Here is an 18,323-nt window from a genome sequence, read left to right as displayed (position 1 = left end):
GGAAGATGGGGAGGAGGAGAGGGATGAGGAGGAGGAGGATGAGGATGGAGGAGGGGGAGGGAGGAGGATGAGGAGGAAGGGGGAGGAGGATGAGGAGGGAGGGGGAGGAGGGTGGAGGAGGATGAGGAGTGAGGACGGGGAGGGAGGAGGATGGAGGAGGGAGGAAGAGAAGGATGAGAAGTGAGGACGGGGAGGGAGGACAGGGTGGGAGGACGGACAGAGGGGGGAGAGAAGAGGAGGGAGGATGGTATAGTAGGCTGGATGAAGGAGGATGAGGAGGGAGGAAGAGAACAAAGAAGAGGAGGATAAAGGGTGGGGGCTGTGTGATACCTATGGGACTCAAATGGGACTCTCTCGGCTTCAGACATTTGCTTTAAAGTGTGAAGAATGAGGATAAACCTACATGAAATATTGAACATCCTCTTATACCAATATCCCTCCCTCCTACTCCCAACACAATACTATCCAGATGGGGGGGGGGTATGGGAGGGGAGGAGGAGAGAGGAGAAAGAGATGACAAGCGGAGGGAGGTAAGTAAAGAGAAGAAGGGGAGATTAGGAGGAGGGGAGTGAAGTGGAAGAGGTTGCGAACGGGTGAAAGAGAGAGATAGGAAAGAGAGAAAGCAAGAGAGAAATAGGAGGATAGAAAGGAAAGGTTGTTTAGGAAAATTAGCACATCACATGAGAAACTCACACACCCTCCCTGCCTCCCTGCCTGGTGAATCCTCATAGACCAGATCGAAGAGAATAACTACTCACACGTCAAAGCGTAGATTCTGCTTCTCTTCAAAGAAGTAGTCCAAGATGTACTTCCTGACAAAGTCTGGATCCAGAGTATTGTCAATCACCTCCGTTCTCCCAAACTAGAAGAGAACAGAGGGAGAGGGAAGAGAGTGGGAGAGAGAGAGGGAGAAGGAGAGAGAAAGAGAGTAGGGGGAGAGAGTGATATGGAGAGAGTTGGTTTGTGAGAAAATAATCATAAACTTTTATGCAGTTAATAAGAAAGCAGCCAGGTGTTTCATTCCTCTCCTCTTCTCTTTTCACCTCACCTCTCCCCTCCTCTCTTGAAGACACTACGCAGCAGGTAAACATAGCATTTGATTAGCGCAGATCAATAATGACAGTGTTGTAATGACTAACTGGATCCTACAACTCCACAGCTGCTCTGGCCTGTCTGAAAAAGTCCACTCTCTATTGGTGTCGTTACGAAACACTAGCAGGAACACTTGCCTGTAAGTATGTACATGAAAAAAAACACAAAAGTCGCCAGATTGACCTTCATTTCATGTAATTTAATTTAAATGAGTCCCGAAGAACAATTGGCCAGTGTTTTCCAGGGAGTTCTAATTCAACTGTATAAACTGAGAACCAGCAGGGATTGAAAAGCTTGTGAGAGGATGAGATGCTGCAACTGCAATAACACAGTGAGGTGTCCTGTGGTGCTAAAACATACTGTGATGGTGTAACACTGTCTGGTGGTGTAACACTGTCTGATGGTGTAACACTGTGATGGTGTAAAACTGTCTGATGATGTAAAACTGCCTGATGGTGTAAAACTGTCTGATGGTGTAACACTGTGATGGTGTAAAACTGTCTGATGGTGTAACACTGTGAGATGGTGTAAAACTGTCTGATGGTGTACCACTGTGATGGTGTAAAACTGTCTGATGGTGTAACACTGTGAGATGGTGTAAAACTGTCTGATGGTGTACCACTGTGATGGTGTAAAACTGTCTGATGATGTAAAACTGCCTGATGGTGTAACACTGTGATGGTGTAAAACTGTCTGATGGTGTAACACTGTGATGGTGTAAAACTATCTGGTGGTGTAACACTGTGATGGTGTAAAACTATCTGGTGGTGTAACACTGTGATGGTGTAATACTGTGTGATGGTGTAACACTGTGATGGTGTAAAACTGTCTGGTGGTGTAACACTGTGATGGTGTAATACTGTGATGGTGTAACACTGTGATGGTGTAAAACTGTCTGATGGTGTAACACTGTGATGGTGTAAAACTATCTGGTGGTGTAACACTGTGATGGTGTAAAACTATCTGGTGGTGTAACACTGTGATGGTGTAATACTGTGTGATGGTGTAACACTGTGATGGTGTAAAACTGTCTGGTGGTGTAACACTGTGATGGTGTAATACTGTGTGATGGTGTAACACTGTGATGGTGTAAAACTGTCTGGTGGTGTAACACTGTGATGGTGTAACACGGTGATGGTGTAAAACTGTCTGGTGGTGTAACACTGTGATGGTGTAACACTGTGATGGTGTAACACGGTGATGGTGTAATACTGTCTGATGGTGTAATACTGCATGATGGTGTAACACTGTGATGGTGTAAAACTGTCTGATGGTGTAATATGTTGTAATGTGTTGCAACCAGAGGAGCTGACACACACACACACACACGCACACACACCGCTGTGCTGTGGTTAGTTGGTTCCCACAGCTAATTGTGTCTGTTATGAATAATTTATGTTTAGAGGCCTGGCTGAGGCTTTGAGATGCATGAACATGAATTAATGATGGGCCAATAGAAAGTGTTTCTTACCATATACTGACAGAGTGAATTAATGATGGGCCAATAGAAAGTGTTTCTTACCATATACTGACAGAGTGAATTAATGATGGGCCAATAGAAAGTGTTTCTTACCATAAACTGACGGAGTGAATTAATGATGGGCCAATAGAAAGTGTTTCTTACCATAAACTGACGGAGTGAATTAATTATAACATAGTCAGGTGTTACAGTTTTTTACAATCACTTTGGCACTAATTTCGGAACATTGATGTCAGTTTTCAAAACTCTAGACACAACTCAAAACCAATAATAAAAATGATTTTTTTTTTCAAAACTATAACACTTTTTTTCCAATTGCTTGGATACAATACACATAAAGCTAAGATCATTTGTTTATTGAACTAAAATCACCTGTTCAAAATGACACAATTTAACATCAAAGTATTACCATTTCAAAATGCAATTCACACATTACATCTGAGATGACCGTCTATTCATTTAATTACAATGATCTAACTATCAATTGATACAACTGTTCAAAATGATAAGTAACTGTTGCATTACTCTTAATGCATAGTTTTATGGAAACTGACGAACAATATTCCACGTGAAAGTTTCAGGATAACGAGATCCATTGACACCAATTACTGTGGAACATGAACCAATTGGACTACATTATCTATGGATGTAATATTTCATCAACATTCTTTATCAGACATTGTTTCTATGGTCCCATGGACCACTTTTCTAGACCATGTTTTCAGATTTGACATTACTGTACACTCACTGGCCACTTTATTAGGTTTCCCTATCTAGTACTGTGTAGAACCCCCTTTTGCCTCCACAACAGCCTGCATTATTCACGGTGTTGTACGTTAAGAGATGCCCTTCTGCACACCACTGTTTTGAACAGCTGTTATTTGAGGATTTGTGGCCTTTCTGTTAGCTTGAAAGAGTCTGGACATACTCCTCTGACCTCTCTCATTAACAAGGTGTTTTTGCCCACAGAACTGCCGCTCACTGAACGTGTTTTGTTTATCGCACCGTTCTCTGTAAACTCTAGAGACTGTAGTGAAATCCCAGGAGGGCATCTGTTTCTGAGATGCTGGAATCACCATGTGTGGCATCAACAATCATACCACGGTCAAAGTTGCTTAAATTACGCATCTTGCCCGATCTAATGTTAGGTCGAACAACAACTAAAGCTCTCTACTCTATATACTCTATATATTGAGTTGCAGGCAGCCACATGATTCGCTGTTTGAATGTACTTCCTTGATGAGCTAAATCAGGTCTGTAGAGCTGATGGCATGACCTAAGTCATTGTGTGGGATAATGTCAGGTTCCACCAGGCTCAAATGGTGCAAGCATGGTTTCAGGCCCATCCACACTTCACCACCCTGTACTCACCCCCATACTCTCCTTTCCTAAAAATCCAAATGAAGAATTTTTCTCCACATGGGGATGGGAGGTATATGATAGGCGCCTTCACGAACAAGCCGCCCTTCTCCAGGCCATGGATGACGCATGCAATGACATCACTGCAGACCAGTGTCAAGGCCTGGATTTGCCATGCCTGAAGATTCTTCCCAAGATGTTTGGCTAATGAAAACATCCATTGTGATGTGGATGAGAACCTGTGGCCAAATCCACAAGGCAGGCTCTCTGTCTCTCTATCACTGTTTCTCTCTCTCTCTATCACTGTTTCTCTCTCTCTCCCTCTGTTTGTTATGGAAGGTTTGGGAATTGCTTCCTTTTATGTGGTTGTAGAATTTAACGGCTCTTTTCTGGATTTTGATCATTAGCGGGTATTGGCCTAATTCTGCTCTGCATCCATTATTTGGTGTTTCACGTTGTACACAGAGGATATTTTTTGCAGAATTCTGCACGCAGAGTCTCAATTTTGTGTTTGTCCCATTTTGTGAATTCTTGGTTGGTGAGCGGACCCCAGACCTAACAACCATAAAGGGCAATGGGTTCTATAACCGATTGAAGTATTTTTTGCCAGATCCTAATTGGTATGTTGAATTTTATGTTGCTTTTGATGGCATAGAATGCCCTTCTTGCCTTGTCTCTCAGATAGTTTACAGCCTTGTGGAAGTTACCTGTGGCGCTGATGTTTAGGCCAAGGCTTTCGACTTTGTCAATCACCACATTCTTATCGGCAGTCTCAACAGCCTTGGCTTCTCAAATGACTGCCTCGCCTGGTTCACCAACTACTTTTCAGACAGAGTTCAGTGTGTCATATTGGAGGGCCTATTGTCCGGACCTCTGGCAGTCTCTATGGGGGCTACAGGGTTCAATTCTTAGGCTGACTCTCTTCTCTTTATACATCAATGATGTCGCTCTTGCTGCTGGTGATTCTCTGATCCACTTCTAAGCAGACGACACCATTCTGTATACTTCTGGCCCTTCTTTGGACACTGTGTTAACTAACATCCAGACTAGCTTCAATGCCTTACAACTCTCCTTCCATGGCCTCCAACTTCTCTTAAATGCAAGTAAAACTAAATGCATGCTCTTCAACCGATCGCTGCCCGCACCTGCTCGCCCGTCCAGCATCACAACTCTGGACGGTTCTGACTTAGAATATGTGGACAATTACAAATACCTAGGTGTCTGGTTAGACTGTAAACTCTCCTTCCAGACTCACATTAAGCATATCCAATCAAAAATTAAATCTAGAATCGGCTTCCTATTTCGCAACAAAGCATCCTTCACTCATGCTGCCAAACATACCCTCGAAAAACTGACTATCCTACCGATCCTTGACTTCAGCGATGTCATCTATAAAATAGCCTCCAACACTACTCAGAAAATTGGATTCAGTCTATCACAGTGCCATCCGTTTTGTCACAAAAGCCCCATATACCACCCACCACTGCGACCTGTAAGCTCTCGTTGGCTGGCGCTCGCTTCATATTCGTCACCAAACCCACTGGCTCCAGGTCATCTATAAGTCTTTGCTCGGTAAAGTCCCGCCTTATCTCAGCTCACTGGTCACCATAGCAGCACCCACCTGTAGCACTCACTCCAGCAGGTATATTTCACTGGTCACCCCCTGTAGAAAAGGCCCATGGAGTTGGTGGAATAATCCTTTAATTCATTGCTACTTACTTAGCTGGGCCAGGGGTGCTTTAAATTGGTCAGGTGGAAATGTCCAACAGATCTCAACTCCATAAAAGGAGGAAATGGCCATCGCCTGATCTCGCTGCTTTCTCTTCCTTAACTTCATCTGATCCAGACATTCTGTGTGTCCATGAATCCACGTAAGTCCACCGACTCTGTTACCTTTCATCTGAACTATCTGTGGCGATCGGGGGAGTGGGCCATCAGTTATTGTTTATAGTTATTACCGCGGAGCGCGGCTTGGAGCGCATGCTTCAAACATATTGTGTAATGTGAATTGTCAATGATCACGGCCCTACGGATCCTCATAGGCCAATTATGCAATCGATTAATATGTAATGAAATTAATTATATGTACACATGAAGACAATTGAAAGGGTGAAATGAGAAACGTCATTGTTTGCTAACTGATCGACTTTAATACCAAACTAATGGGGATTATAGAATGAATAACCATTCACTGTTTGTATTCTTACATGATTTATGATAAATAGTTACGAGCCTAAATTACTCACAGATGATTACTATTGACTTCTTAATGAACTGGATTGTTGACTTCCCTAATTATGTTAATCGTGAATGATTGTTATATGATCTTTGGGATGAGGAATTTGATCGGATACATGTTATTTGTTTCCTTTGTGATGCAGCCCAGACTACTCAGTAAATATACCACTTTATGGTTAAAGGAATTCCTGCCTCAGTCTCATCCATTCCTCTGTCACCTGACACGTGACCACCTGTTCACCTTCACTCTCAGTCATCCTACCTGTCCAGCTACCCATACAGATTCCACTAATCTTTCACCCCCAAAGCCTATTCCTCATTTGGCCACCTTTCTTTCCAGTTCTCTGCTGCCAATTACTGGAACGAATTGCAAAAATTACTGAAGCTGGAGACTCATATCTCCCTCACTAACTTTAAGCATCAGCTGTCAGAGCAGCTCACAGATCACTGCACCTGTACATAGCCCATCTGTAAATAGCATATCCAACTACCTCATCCCCATATTGTTTTCGTTTTTTTGCTCCTTTGCACCCCAGTATCTCTACTTGTACATTCATCTTCTGCACATCTACCACTCCAGTGTTTAATTCCTCAATTGTAATTACTTCGCCACTACGGCCTATTTATTGCCTTACTTCCCTAATCTTACCTTATTTACACACACTGTATATAGATTTTTTCCTATTGTGTTACTGACTGTACATTTGTTTATACCATGTGTAACTCTGTGTTGTTGTTTGTGTCACACTGCTTTGCTTTATCTTGGGCAGGTCGCAGTTGTAAATGAGAGTTTGTTCTCAACTGGCCAACCTGGTTGAACAAAGGTGAAAAAAAATGTGTTTGTAGTTATATGTACAGTGTATGTATTGTTTTTTGTGTGCTCTAGGGCAACAATGTCTAGATGGAATTTTCTATTTGTGGTCCTGGCGACTGGACCTTTTTTGGAACACCATTACTTTGGTCTTACTGCGATTTACTGTCAGGGCCCAGGTCTGGCAGAATCGGTGCAGAAGATCTAGGTGCAGCTGTAGGCCCTCCTTGGTTGGTGACAGAAGCACCAGATCATCAGCAAACAGAATACATTTGACTTCAGATTCTAGGGTGAGGCCGGTTGCTGCAGACTGTCCTAGTGCCCTCGCCAATTAGATGATATACATGTTGAAGAGGGTGGGGCTTAAGCTGGATCCCTGTCTCACCCCACGGCCATGTAGGAAGAAATGTTTTGCCAATTTTAAACGCACACTTGTTTGTGTACATGGATTTTATAATGCTGTATGTTTACCCCCAACACCACTTTACATCAGTTTGTATAGCAGTCCCTCATGCCAAATTGAGTCGAAGGCTTTTTTGAAATCAACAAAGCATGAGAAGACTTTGCCTTTGTTTTGATTTGTTTGTTTGTCAATTAGGGTGTGCAGGGTGAATACGTGGTCTGTCACACGATAATTGGGTAAAAATCCAATTGACATTTGCTCAGTACATTGCTTTCACTGAGGAAATGTACGAGTCTGCTGTTAATGATAACGCATATCATTTTCCCAAGGTTGCTGTTGACGCATATCCCACGGTAGTTATTGGGGTCAAATTTATCTCCACTTTTTTAGATTGGGCTGATCAGTCCTTGAGTCCAAATAATGGGGAAGATGCCAGAGCTAAGGATGATGTTAAAGAGTTTTAGTATAGCCAATTGGAAATCTCACTCTCTCTCTTGCTCTCTCTCTCTCATTCTGTCAGTCTCTGAGCTAAGGGCAGGATTCAATCATTATCACACAAGTATTGCCAAATATCCGTGTCATAGCTTTATTAAAATTTAAAGGCAATGTTCCCTCAATCTTTTCTGCAATAGTTCCCATGATAGGGATTGAATCCAGCCATAACGGTAGATTCAGGACAAGTTGAGATCTCTTCAGATCAAAGAGCTGAGAAACATACATATCTCACAGTCAGGAGAGGACAGGCTGGAAGTAGAGGAAGTGGTGGTGGCAGAAATCCAGAAGCAAACTCACATCAGCCTGAGCCAAGAGGCCTAACTTTACAAAAGGCAAAAAGATTCCGCTGCAGAGTGAAGACTCAGCTTTCTCCAAGGCAATTTAGATAGATAAGGGCCAGAGCCAGTGCTATGTGAGGAAATAACAGCCTTACCTGGAAATGCCCTCTGGCTCTGCACAGTGGGGGTCTGAAGCTTAGACGGGAGCCAGGGCTGTACCATTACCTGTCAACCCCAGACAGACAAACCCTGGTATGTGGATGCCACCTCTCCCCGGCTGTGCAGCCTATAACTCTCACCTGAACTCGCATAAATTGTGAGACGAGCCTCACATGCTGAGCAAACCAGACACGTGCATGTGTCCGTTTGCTCCATCGCGAACACATTGATTTTGTTCACCCACACCAGAAGTGATCAGGACACGCAGGTTGAAATATTAAAACAAACTCTGAACCAATTATATTACATTTGGGGACAGGTCAAAAGCATGAAACATTTATGGCAATTTAGCTAGCTAGCTTGCTGTTGCTAGCTAGTTCGTCCTGGGATATAAAGTTGGCAACCAACTTTACCACATTACTACAACCGACAGGAGTGTGGACATAAGTTAATCTTTAAATCACCCACATGGGTATATGCTCCTAAAAACCAATGAGAAGATGGGAGAGGACGGACTTGCAGCGCGTTGAACATCACAAATATAACATATTTCTATGTTAGCGCCTAGCCACGCAGACGCTCGCGAGCAGTGTGGGTGCAATGATTGAATAACATGTACATGTACATTTATTTTGCAAAGCACAAAACGTATGTCAGCCTTCTCTTTAACCTTCAATAAGAATATAAAAACATTTAGATTAATTTTCGATAATGTCGATAAAGAATAATTAGTTACAGCAGTCTATTTCCTCTCTGATGCAGCAGGAACGTGCAGAGAAGTGACAATATGCACATGGAGCGGTACCCGCCCACTAAAAACCACTTAGCACCTCGAGTGATGGAGTAGCCACTGTTAACCAGGAGAAGTGAGTGATGTAGGCGAAAACAGTGGAGGTGATAGCCATGGAGAAGGAGAAGCTTCCAACAAATAAATGATTGATAAAAAGGGTTCAACTGTTTCAGTAATTTGGAAGTGGTTTGGCTTTTTGAAGTCCGACAAAGAACAGAGCAATGTTCGGTCCAAATTGTGCCGTAGACAGGTGGCTACTAAGTCTGGTAATACGACAAACCTTTTTCAACATTTGAAGCAAAATCGCTCTTTGGAACATGCAGGAAATGTGAGTTTGCGCCACGGTATTGATAAAACTCCCATCAAACACCAGCCAATCTAGGGATGTTTGCACGAAGCAGTCAACACTGACAGCGTTTATGCCCTACAAGCAAACATCAAAAAAGACAAAGACATCACAAATGCTATTACGCATTGCATTGCTAAGGACATGCTACCAATTAACAACACAGTCGAAAAGGAAGGTTTCAAGAGGCTTATCAATTTAATTGACCCCAGGTACGTGCTCCCTGCCGTAAACATGGACCAACTTTCCTTAAAGTAGAATTTTATTTGTAGCTCACATAATTTAAAAGAATTAGAAACTTTAATTATCTAGGAATGTCAGTTAAGGACAACTTCTTATTTACAATGACAGCCTATCAGGGAACAGTGGGTTAACTGCCTTGTTCAGTGGAAGAACAACAGGTTTTACCTTGTCAGTGCAGGGATTTGACCTAGCAACCTTTAGTTGTTGGACCAACTCACTAACAACTAGGCTAGCTTTTTGTTCAGGCATTAGGCATTCTTGAGTCTGAAGCAGATATGCACCATTTAAACATTATTTGATAAATATCGTGATAATTATTGTTATTGAATGAAAAAAATATATAGATATCGTAATAATTTATTTGCCATATCGCCCAACCCTAGTACTGGTCCCATGTTCCCAGTGGTTAGATCATTGGGCCAGTAAACAAAAGGTTGCTAGATCCAGTACCCGAGATGACATAACAAAAACCTGTTGTTCTGAACCAGGAAATTAACACTCTGTTCTTAGGCTGTTATTGTAAAGAAGAATTTGTTCTTAACTGATTTCCTTAGTTAAATAGAAATAATGACCTGAAATAAAAGCTCACCTACATTTTCCATATGCACCAAAATTGTATTTCTCTCAAATGTTGTGCACAAATTTGTTTCCATCCTTGTTAGTGAGCATTTCTCCTTTGCCACGATAATCCATCCACCTGACAGGTGTGGCATATCAAGAAAATGTTTAAACAGCACGATCATTACACAGGTGCACCTTGTGCTGGGGACACAACACAATGCTGCACATGTCTCAAGTTTTCAGGGAGCGTGCAATTGGCATGCTGACTGCAGGAATTTCCACCAGAGCTGTTGCCAGATAATTTAATGTTAATTTCTCTACCATAAGCCACCTCCAACGTTGTTTAAGAGAATTTGTCAGTAGGTCCAACCGGCCTCACAACTGCAGAACATGAGTAACCATGCCAGCCCAGGACTTCAACATCCGGTTTCTTCACCTACGGGATTGCCTGAAACCAGCCACCCGGAGAGCTGATGAAACTGAGGAGTATTGCTGTTTGTAATAAGCCCCTTTTGTGGTGAAAAACTCATTCTGATTGGCTGGGCCTTGCACCCCAGTGGGTGGGCCAGTCTCCCAAGTGGGTGGGCTTATGCCCTCCCAGGCCCACCCATGGCTGCGCCCCTGCCCAGTCATCTGAAATCAAAAGATTAGGGCCTAATGAATTTATTTCAGTAGACTGATTTCCTTATGTGAACTATAACTCAGTAAAATCATTGAAATTGTTGCCTGTTGCGTTTATATTTTTTGTTCAGTATACATTGGAACCTTGTGGTCTGCAGGCAGCCTGGACTTAAAGACTAGGCATATCATAGTATATGTAAATGTATGACTCTCCAGTTGGTATGATATGTTACGTTTTGGTATGGTTACACAAGACAGAATGTTACTTAAGCCAAGAACTAAGCAAGACAAGTCGGTCAAGGAGGATGAGTGGGTGTATGGCGCAAACTTCTAGAAACCCAAAGGTTGTATGTTTGAATCTCATCAAAGATAACTTCAGCAACTGATTAGAGTGTGTCCACTTTTGGTTGTTTACCCTAACGATGTAACTATAAAACGCTTATTGGATTATCTCCGTCTGGGTGAAACATTTGAAATTTAACTGCCCTTAAGATCTGAACATGTTATATTATTTTCTTCCCAGTATGAGAGAAGTTGCGGGATTTATTGAATAAACTGAATAAAGTTAGAGAGAATTAAGAGGGAATCTCGATGTAATTTATAATGTCGTACAAAGCCTAATGTTTTCCATTAAACTAATTATCATTGCGTGATTAATGTGATGTCGTAAAGTAATTGAAATACGTTGCAAAAGTAAACATAATCTACTACTTAAAAGGCGCAATATCTGTTTCCTAGTCATTAACTGTCGATTTTATTCTTTGATTGCTAATATATTCATTTGGAATTTGAGAATCATAGCTGGAGTAACATTTGTACTATTAAAATTGGGCTATTATTCTTCTGGGAATTGCCGATAGTGACGTGTTTTGATTTTACTTACAAATTGAGTTTATTTGCGAAGAATTTTAGATTGTCACAAAGCATTGGTGGTTCAGTGGTAGGATTCTCGCCTGCCACACGGGAGGCCTGGGTTCCATAGCCCAGGCATTGCGCTGACTGAATTCTGAGGTTTTGATTGTAAATAATCTATTTGTATGTTTTGCCTGGAAAGTTATGGTCGCTAGTGTTTGTATAAGATATAAACTGAACGTTTTAATAGCTTGTCTGGTTCAAATTGATAAAAGGGATAAATGGAACGTTTTCAATAGATTGTTTAGGTTAAATTGATAGACTAATTGAACTTAAAATAATAACGAAGCGAATTCTGATGCAAGACGATGTCTGTTCACTAAATTATCTGCTGGAATAATATATTGAGAATTCGTCGTATTTAAATTACTGTATCAATAGAGAAGACAGTGAACTAAGTTTTAAAAAATCTGAATGATAGCGGGGAGAGAATGGCGATAGAAAGTGATTACCAAAATGTTTTTCATTCTTACACTGACGCATGTTATAATTTTGGCGCTGCGTCTTATTTTTAAAGAAATAGGATACATTTCATAAGTGTGAAGAGCAAAGAGAAGAGGAAGTTATAAAGTTGGGGTTTTAATCTTACGATAAAGGTAAGAAAAACGTTGAAATGAGAGGGGTTATATTTTTGCCCACTGGAAGAGGAAGAAAGAGAGATCTGAAAGTTGTGAGTGAGTAAGACATTGGGAGAATAGATTCTGATGGTTATTGATTCTTGGTTTGATTGTTTAAGTAACACCAGTTCATTTGAGCAGGAAAGTTCATGTAGTCTAACATTATAGTGTGTTTCCATTATGTGGAACAATGTCAGGTCATTAAAGGTGATTGCTGGATTGAGTAGTATGAGAGCCTGTTGGCAGAAGACTAAACTAATATGTTAAGTGAGGGAGTATCATAGATTTTAATTATAGTATTGTTACCGCAATAGTCAAAATAATTTCATATGTTTTGGGGAATGAAAGCTTTGTGGATATGAGTGGGAAAAATAATAAGTTTGTTTTGATTTTTACGCTGATGAGACAGCACCAACTTTTGAAAGATTTTAGATTTGTTTAAAAAAAAAATCAGGATTGGTTTTTACTAAATTTATATCAACAGGTTGAAATTATTAGATTGCTGATTAAAAGTGTTTTTAGGAGTTGATCTAACTTAATTAAACATTGTATCATACAATATACATTGATGGTGATTAAAACGTATGATTAATGATTTGAGATACAGTGGAATTATCATTAGGTTTGGTATATAGGTCATGTTTGAGTTTCTGAATCGATGTAGTGTAAATTAATACTAACTAAGTGTTTATGTGTTTTCTCCGGGAAAATGGATATTTCACTGTCTCTCTCTGGAATGTTTCCAGGGACTATATTCTTGGGGAGAGTGAGTGAAATTGAGGCTATAAACTACCACATTGGAGGGGGCCTGGAAGTTTTTTGTTTTAGTGCAAGGGTATTAAAGGTATTTTCAAGGGGCACTCACCACATGGGATTTTAATTTCCTGACTTTTCTTTACACACGCAAATTCTTTTGATAAAGGACTGTTCTGGGAACATGGAAATACAAAAATGTTGGAACTATTTGATTATTGTTTGCAAATTGTTTAATAATATAGTGAAAACATTGCTTTGAAGGGTTTTGTATGACCTATGACCTTCTGAGGACTTTCCGTTGTGGCTTGATCACCCGCATTGGAAAGCCATTTGGATAATGAATTTATGGTCATTTGTAATACTGCTTTCAAAATAATTTGTGTAATTTGTAAATATGTTTCTTAGCCATATTTGTAATTTGGACCACTGTGAATGAAGGGCATTGCTTTTAACTAACGATATGCTGCTTTAAGTCTATTTTCCTATGGCCATGGGGGTTAAATCATTTTTATTTGGAGTTTTTTTCAGTTTAGTGATTTTAATTTGATTAGGTGAGCTGGAATGTTGTTTTACATTACTCTCATACAGAGAGATGTGTGTAAAACATGGGGGAGGATTCAGTTTTTTGAGGGTTTGAATTGAAGTTATACAACTTAAGTGATATGTGAAGGAGTGTATTGTATTGTTGAGTGTATTGTATTTGTTGTGTTTGTTTTGTTCTATTCCCGAAGGTATAGGTCTAACTGCTTGATCCTTGGCTCTACGATGGAGTTGACAGTGAGATGGGGAGTATAAACCAATTTGAAAGTATAGTTTCAATAGAATGTTTTGATATTCTCTGTGAAATAAGTTTAGATATGTGTATTAAGAATAATTGGTAAAAGTAATAATTTATCATGTAGTTAATGAACTGAACTGAACTCTTGGCTCCACAATGTCTGTGTGCCAGTCAGTGTGTCTCTGTGATCTTGTCAAGATAGGATGGATTTGATATATGCCTGTTGATATGGAGGATGTGTTTATGGTTCTGAGTTTGAGAAGAGAGCAAAGCTGAACGATAAATTATGTCTATGCTGTCTGGCTATGTGTGTTTTTTGCTATTAAAGGCTCTCAGTTGCAATGTAGAAGGGATTCTCAGAGAATTCATTGATAGACACTGAATTGATCTGAGAGTCAAAGGGTTGAGACAGAGCTCATATAATTAAAGATGGACTTGTATAACTAACTCTGAATTGTGTGTGGTTTGCTCTCTTGATTTGGTAAATAGAGGAAATTTCCACGACAAACGTGATGTAAAGCCTGGTTCTAGGAGGGCTAAGGTAATGTGATGTAAAGCCTGGTTCTAGGAGAGGTAAGGTAATGTGGTGTAAAGCTTGGTTCTAGGAGGGGTAAGGTAATGTGGTGTGAAGCCTGGTTCTAGGAGGGGTAATGTAATGTGATGTAAAGCCTGGTTCTAGGAGAGGTAAGGTAATGTGGTGTAAAGCCTGGTTCTAGGAGGGGTAAGGTAATGTGGTGTAAAGCTTGGTTCTAGGAGGGGTAAGGTAATGTGGTGTAAAGCCTGGTTCTAGGAGGGGTAAGGTAATGTGGTGTAAAGCTTGGTTCTAGGAGGGGTAAGGTAATGTGGTATAAAGCCTGGTTCTAGGAGGGGTAAGGTAATGTGGTGTAAAGCCTGGTTCTAGGAGAGGTAAGGTAATGTGATGTAAAGCCTGGTTCTAGGAGGGGTAAGGTAATGTAATGTGGTGTAAAGCCTGGTTCTAGGAGAGGTAATGTAATGGTGTAAAGCCTGGTTCTAGGAGAGGTAATGTAATGTGATGTAAAGCCTGGTTCTAGGAGAGGTAAGGTAATGTGATGTAAAGCCTGGTTCTAGGAGGGGTAAGGTAATGTGATGTAAAGCCTGGTTCTAGGAGGGATAATGTAATGTGATGTAAAGCCTGGTTCTAGGAGGGGTAAGGTAATGGTGTAAAGCCTGGTTCTAGGAGGGATAATGTAATGGTGTAAAGCCTGGTTCTAGGAGGGGTAAGGTAATGTGATGTAAAGCCTGGTTCTAGGAGGGGTAAGGTAATGGTGTAAAGCCTGGTTCTAGGAGGGATAATGTAATGGTGTAAAGCCTGGTTCTAGGAGGGGTAAGGTAATGTGATGTAAAGCCTGGTTCTATGAGGGGTAAGGTAATGTGATGTAAAGCCTGGTTCTAGGAGGGATAATGTAATGTGGTGTAAAGCCTGGCTCTAGGAGAGGTAAGGTAATGTGATGTAAAGCCTGGGTCTAGGAGGGGTAAGGTAATGGTGTAAAGCCTGGTTCTAGGAGGGGTAAGGTAATGGTGTAAAGCCTGGTTCTAGGAGGGGTAATGTAATGGTGTAAAGCCTGGTTCTAGGAGGGGTAAGGTAATGGTGTAAAGCCTGGTTCTAGGAGGGATAATGTAATGGTGTAAAGCCTGGTTCTATGAGGGGTAAGGTAATGTGACGTAAAGCCTGGTTCTATGAGGGGTAAGATAATGGTGTAAAGCCTGGTTCTATGAGGGGTAAGGTAATGTGATGTAAAGCCTGGTTCTAGGAGGGATAATGTAATGGTGTAAAGCCTGGTTCTATGAGGGGTAAGGTAATGTGATGTAAAGCCTGGTTCTATGAGGGGTAAGGTAATGTGATGTAAAGCCTGGTTCTATGAGGGGTAAGGTAATGGTGTAAAGCCTGGTTCTAGGAGGGGTAAGGTAATGTGGTGTAAAGCCTGGTTCTATGAGGGGTAAGGTAATGTGATGTAAAGCCTGGTTCTATGAGGGGTAAGGTAATGGTGCAAAGCCTGGTTCTATGAGGGGTAAGGTAATGTGATGTAAAGCCTGGTTCTATGAGGGGTAAGGTAATGGTGTAAAGCCTGGTTCTATGAGGGGTAAGGTAATGGTGTAAAGCCTGGTTCTATGAGGGGTAAGGTAATGGTGTAAAGCCTGGTTCTATGAGGGGTAAGGTAATGTGATGTAAAGCCTGGTTCTATGAGGGTAAGGTAATGGTGTAAAGCCTGGTTCTATGAGGGGTAAGGTAATGTGATGTAAAGCCTGGTTCTATGAGGGGTAAGGTAATGGTGTAAAGCCTGGTTCTAGGAGAGGTAAGGTAATGGTGTAAAGCCTGGTTCTATGATGGGTAAGGTAATGGTGTAAAGCCTGGTTCTAGGAGGGGTAAGGTAATGTGATGTAAAGCCTGGTTCTAGGAGGGGTAAGGTAATGGTGTAAAGCCTGGTTCTATGAGGGGTAAGGTAATGTGATGTAAAGCCTGGTTCTAGGAGAGGTAAGGTAATGTGGTGTAAAGCCTGGTTCTATGAGGGGTAAGGTAATGTGATGTAAAGCCTGGTTCTAGGAGGGGTAAGGTAATGTGGTGTAAAGCCTGGTTCTATGAGGGGTAAGGTAATGTGATGTAAAGCCTGGTTCTAGGAGGGGTAAGGTAATGGTGTAAAGCCTGGTTCTATGAGGGGTAAGGTAATGTGTGTCTGAACCACGGGGAACCACAGGGAGTGTGCACCAGGAATACTGCATAAGCAATATAATACTTATTAAACCGCTACATCAACATGCATTATAGTTAAGCAATAAGGCCTGAGGCAGTTTGGTATACAGTCAATAAAACACGGCTAAGGGCTGTTCTGTATACAGCCATTAGCTCAAACCACCCAGTTTATAATTAAGCACTAAGGCTTACGAGGTGGTGTGGTATATAGCCAATATACCACAACGAAGGGCTGTTCTGTATACAGCCATTAGCTCAAACCAAACCAGTCAATAATACCTATTAAAACGTTACACCAACATGCATTATAACTGTCAGCTCACTAGATGATATGGAATAGCTAATGGGGTAATTATACATTACAATTGTCTCATATATTATTTATTAAACGCAAGTATTCTGCACATCCATCTTGGGGTCTGGAAGCTAATCTCGGTACAAATGTAGGTGATTGACAAACATAGCCCAAACTACTGGACAACAAACTGGAGACCAAGAGATGAGACAGAGGCACTGTCTGGCAGGAACCCCGAAAGACAACTTACTGCAATCAAAACTAGCTTAGTGTACTGTAGGTAGCACTTTCCTTTATTCAGAGAACGAACAACAATAGTGTCTACATATTGCATTCCTCATCCTTCAAGGTAATTACTATGGAGGTACTAGATGGACCAGTAGAACGGGGGTACTAGATGGAGCAGTAGAACAGAGGTACTAGATGGACCAGTAGAACGGGGGTACTAGATGGAGCAGTAGAACAGAGGTACTAGATGGAGAAGTAGTACAGAGGTACTAGATGGAGCAGTAGTACGGAGGAACCAGATGAAGCAGTAGTACAGAGGTACTAGATGGAGCAGTAGTACAGAGGTACTAGATGGAGCAGTAGTACAGAGGTACTAGATGGAGCAGAAGTATGGAGGAACTAGATGGAGGTACTAGATGGAGTAGTAGTATGGAGGTACTAGATGGAGCAGTAGAATGGGGGTACTAGATGGAGCAGTAGTATGGAGGAAATAAATGGAGGTACTAGATGGAGCAGTAGGACAGAAGTACTAGATGGAGCAGTGGTATGAATGTAATAGATGGAGCAGCAGTATGGAGGTACTAGATGGAGCAGTAGACGAGAAGTACTAGATGGAGCAGCAGTATGGAGGTACTAGATGGAGCAGGAGTATATAAATATGACAGGTCCTCCCACAGTAGTATATAGACATGACAGGTCCTCCCACAGTAGTATATAGACATGACAGGTCCTCCCACAGTAGTATATAGACATGACAGGTCCTCCCACAGTAGCAAATAGATATGACAGGTCCCCCCACAGTAGCATATAGATATGACAGGTCCCCCCACATAAGACAGTTCTTCCTAAGTTATAGCGTAACTACAATAGTGGGAGGAGTGGGACAGGCTAAGGCTTCCCACAGAAGGCTGACAGAAAGGTCTGTTCCTCCTCCCCCAGAAGGCGGAGTAATGTGATTACATGCGGGGAGACAGTGAGGAGAGGAGAGCTCCGGCCGTATCTACTATCTCAAACACAAAAAAACATATTTGATGAGAGAGGGGCCAACACCAACGCTTAGCTCTATCATCTCCACACAGCTTGACTCTCTGCCTCACAAAGCCAGTGTGCCCTGAGCCAAATAACAGGCCCGATATCTCTTCAAAAAGATA

At 41.5% G+C, this 18,323-nt stretch overlaps 1 protein-coding gene across 2 annotated transcripts in view; it reads right to left on the bottom strand.

Annotated features, from left to right (window-relative positions):
* LOC135527745 (copine-5-like) overlaps positions 1 to 18,323 on the bottom strand; it is a 188,911-nt gene that overhangs the window by 120,721 nt on the left and 49,867 nt on the right. For both annotated transcript variants that reach the window (XM_064956278.1, XM_064956279.1), the window contains exon 4: positions 759 to 862. In XM_064956278.1, the coding sequence (XP_064812350.1) occupies positions 759 to 862 (104 nt within the window). The remainder of the gene's footprint in view (positions 1 to 758; positions 863 to 18,323) is intronic.

Source organism: Oncorhynchus masou, chromosome 33 (genome assembly GCF_036934945.1).
Source record: "Oncorhynchus masou masou isolate Uvic2021 chromosome 33, UVic_Omas_1.1, whole genome shotgun sequence".
Lineage (NCBI taxonomy): Eukaryota > Metazoa > Chordata > Actinopteri > Salmoniformes > Salmonidae > Oncorhynchus > Oncorhynchus masou.
The sequence above is the reverse complement of the archived record's forward strand: the minus strand, read 5'-3'. Positions and strand labels throughout refer to the sequence as shown.